Source organism: Terrapene carolina, unplaced genomic scaffold (assembly GCF_002925995.2).
Source record: "Terrapene carolina triunguis isolate 2854851 unplaced genomic scaffold, T_m_triunguis-2.0 Scaffold36362, whole genome shotgun sequence".
Taxonomy (NCBI): domain Eukaryota; kingdom Metazoa; phylum Chordata; order Testudines; family Emydidae; genus Terrapene; species Terrapene triunguis.
The window spans coordinates 172-1,205 of NW_020700713.1; the positions used below are offsets into that span (position 1 = coordinate 172).

Here is a 1,034-nt window from a genome sequence, read left to right on the forward strand (position 1 = left end):
TCCCAGCGTACACACCCACAGTACGGCACTACAGCCGCAGAGGAACCACCTGGATGGGGTTTAAACCCAACATCCCCTGGTCTACACCCCGGGGGCATGGCCTAGTGTGGAACCGGTCCCCATCTGTCCCCATCACCTCCCTGATCCCCATCCTCCCAATATCCTGCCCTCCCTGACCCATCCCTCCCTCACCCCACTCACGACCCCCATTGTCCCGCCCAGCCCAGCCCCTGCCCCGAATCCACTCCTGACGGCCCCGTCCCCGCAGGTGGGTTCCTGATGCACCTGGCCAGCGAGTGCCCCCTGGCAGCCGACGGCTCCGTGCTCTCGTTCAACTTCGCCTTCGTCTTCAACAAGAACCCGCTGGTGTGTTACAACGACCACGACCAGCTCTTCGAGGCTTGTGACATGGGCCTGCTCAGACACATGGCCGTAGACATGGCCGGCGCCATGAACGAGGACCCCGGCTGGCGCCAGCGCATGGCAGGGGGGCGCCAGGCCTGCCAGAGCCAGAGCCAGCGCCTCTGGAGCCGCACGGGGCAAAGGAAGAGTGAGTGGGGGGCGCAGGGCACGGAGCCGGGGTGGGGGAGGGGCTGTGGGGCTCCTGGCACAGAGCTGGGTTGGGGGAGGGGGGTGCAGGGCCCCTGGCACTGAGCTGGGGCCTGGGACAGGTTTGATGCGGGGGGATACTAGGCTGGGGGCCCGTGGGTCTGATCCCTGTGTGGTGGCGGTGGGGGTACCAGGAGCTGGTCCATACAGTGACTCCCCCCCTGACAGCGCCCCCTAGTGTCCGCATCGTCTCCACGGCCCTGTCGAACCCCGCGGGGACCGTGCGCCTAACCTGCCACGTCTGGGGCTTCTACCCGGCGGACGTGGGGGTCACCTGGCTGCGGAACGGGAGCCCCCTGGAGCCCACCGAGGACGGCCTGAGCCCGGCGCTGGCCAACGGCGACTGGACCTACCAGACCCACGTCAGCCTGCTCACCGCCCCCAAGCCCGGGGACACCTACACCTGCCATGTGCAGCACGTCAGC

At 68.1% G+C, this 1,034-nt stretch overlaps 1 protein-coding gene across 1 annotated transcript; it reads left to right on the forward strand.

Moving 5' to 3' along the window:
• Positions 1-279: 279 nt before the first annotated feature.
• LOC113405432 (HLA class II histocompatibility antigen, DM beta chain-like) lies at positions 280-1,028 on the forward strand (the record flags this gene model as incomplete). The annotated part of the gene is made up of 2 exons (XM_026646642.1): positions 280-550; positions 778-1,028. Coding segments are annotated over exons 1-2 (522 nt in total), but the record flags the coding sequence as incomplete, so codon positions are not given.
• Positions 1,029-1,034: the final 6 nt, after the last annotated feature.